Source organism: Alosa alosa, chromosome 22, assembly GCF_017589495.1.
Source record: "Alosa alosa isolate M-15738 ecotype Scorff River chromosome 22, AALO_Geno_1.1, whole genome shotgun sequence".
Classification (NCBI taxonomy): domain Eukaryota; kingdom Metazoa; phylum Chordata; class Actinopteri; order Clupeiformes; family Clupeidae; genus Alosa; species Alosa alosa.
Window position 1 is genome coordinate 25,940,215 of NC_063210.1, and position 2,500 is coordinate 25,942,714.

At 50.4% G+C, this 2,500-nt stretch overlaps 1 protein-coding gene across 1 annotated transcript in view; it reads right to left on the minus strand.

Annotated features, from left to right (window-relative positions):
* Positions 1-1,892, minus strand: part of cdr2l (cerebellar degeneration-related protein 2-like) — a 15,712-nt gene extending 13,820 nt beyond the window's left edge. Inside the window, 1 exon segment of the mRNA XM_048232452.1 lies at positions 1,345-1,892. Within this exon segment, the coding sequence (XP_048088409.1) occupies positions 1,345-1,423 (79 nt within the window). The 5' untranslated portion in view covers positions 1,424-1,892.
* Between the last annotated feature and the right edge of the window lie 608 nt (positions 1,893-2,500).

Below are 2,500 nucleotides of genomic sequence, written 5' to 3' on the forward strand. Positions count from 1 at the left end.
AAAAGCGCTGGTTGTTGTCTAGCCTGCACCGAAGAGCTCGTTCACTCCTTCTCAAACATTCCTCTCATAATCTGTCAAAGGCCCATTGTTCTAAATCTCCGCGTCTGCGGAATTCCACAGAAGGCAGGAATCCCGAATGCGTCGCCTTCACACGGGTCTCAGGCATTCCGCTTTGGTTTTCGCTAAATCCAATTGAAACGCTTTTGGCGACTAGACGGCTGATACATTGTAGGCCTAGTGTCACCTTCCAATGAGGGTGTCACTTTCGACTGTTGGGGGGGTTCTGTGGAACTACATCCTCTTGTTTTCACCTCACTGGAGGTCATGGGAACTGGGAACCTGCGGTGTGACTGTAACTCGGCTTTCACAAAAGTCAGCATATTTTAAGGCCACGGGTGAACGCGGGGAACAGAGGAGAAATTTGATCGATCACTCCCAGACGTAAAATTAGGGGTGACCAACAGGATGATGAATGTGCCCGTCCCCGTGAGACGTGATAAATCAGGTCCTCGCGGATGGGGAGGACGTAGCCTGATTGGCCCGTGAGGATGAACCTGACAAGACGAGCGCACGCGGGCCTATTGTGAGCCGATGAATGGGGACGGGAGAAGAAAACGACGAGCTCGAGAACGAGAGAAAGGCATGAGTAGGGAAAGAGAAGACAGAACAGTAATATGATTTGGTGTGTGCAAACCACGGCACGTGCTGCGGCTGGTTGTCGCGGGCCATGGGCTGACTTTGTGCACGAGCTCTAATACTATGAATAAGCTGTCAGTGAGAGCGAACGAATGACATCATTCTTCTCTGTAGCCCGGGCTGCGCGCGAGAGAGACTGCCTGCTTTTGTGCTCTTTGTGTCGTACTGAAAAAAACAGTGAAAGTGGTAATTTCTTCACAAAAATGTTTTATTTTTAGTATTAGGCTACTATTATTATCGCACAACACTTGGCCACTTACTTCTGCATGACAACCAACACACCAGTTTCTCAACGATAACGTGTGTTTATTATAAGCCTGTCACACGGGATGAGTGTAACTTCTAATCGAAATGAGGTTTGTTCTTGATCTTCCGTCGTTCTTGATCTCTTGTCCAACAAATCTGCCCAAAAGCTGGGCCGCGCAGTAACGACTTCAGCCTCTCTTTTTTGACACAACAAATGTGCGAGAGACAGGTGCAGGACGGACAGATGTAGGCTACGCGCACAAACACATAGCCTGCACACACACACACACGCGCGCGCTACATCATTGAAGTGATGACATACGGAGTTACTGGCAACAGTCACCTGCAGCACGCTTTGTCACTGTTCTTGGTAGCCTACCCGGTATTATAGGCCAGACTTACCCTGTTCCAGATCTCGCTGGTCGTACCACGGCTCGTCCTCCACGGTCTCAAACTCGTCCATCCTGTCCGCGCGGAGCATCAGGCTCCAGATCTCCGCTGACAAGTCACCGGCTCACGGCAGCAGCTACCGCTACTCTGCGGTCTCTGTCTCCGTTATTCGTTAAGTAAACACTCCCACCGTGCAGAGAGCCGTCTCCCACTGCCTCGCGCTGACGTTGTTTCTGATGCCGTTTTCGCTGACACACCGGCCTGTTTTGGCCGTCACTCACCCGTTAACCTCCGAAAACCGACTGGAATCGCCCGTATGCAGCGACTGCGGTAGTAGGGAAAACCCGTTTTGATCGTACGTGCAGACTGCCTTTCAACACGGATGTGGCGGCCGCACTGATGCACTAAACGGCTCCGTTAAACGCGAGCATCTTTCTTTTGTCAGACCATCTCACCGACCACCTCCTCGCGCTGCTGCTGCTTGGCACGGACGTCTCACAGCCGGCGCTTTGTTGAGCTCCCGACAGCCTATTCGAGAGCACGAGCAATGACAGACAGAGAGAGAGAGAGAGAGAGAGAGAGAGAGCGCCCGGAGAACTACCCCCCTCTCCAACCTCCCTTCCTTCCCCCTCCCGGCAAATACAAGCGGGCACCGCGCGCGCGCCCACGCACGCACACACACACACACACACACAAAGCACTCAATTGTTCGCCCAGTAGAGGAAGGTGGCAGGTGGCAAAGAACAAGTGTATCCACAATCATAGGTTCATTAAATTCTCTAAAAATGAAAACCAGCGACACAGCATTAACAGTAGTCGTTATACTTTATTTTTTTTTTAGCTTATTTTGCCCCAAAGCTACACCTGAAAAGAAACTCTATAAACAGAGATCTCCAAATCATACTTCGTCCTTTCACCATCTGGATACAGACAACAGTCAAATTTAAAGCAAACAAGAGTTTTTGCAGCCATTCATTATTTTATAAAAATAATTTCATGTTCACCTGATCACACTCTGGCAGGGTCTAGCAAGGTGAGGATCACAAAGACAATCCCGTCCTGGGATCCTCTGAACAGGGCCTGCACACCCCCCCAACACACACCCACACACAAAAACACACACCCACACACAAAAACAGACGTCAACACACATAGCTGGGTCAGTCAG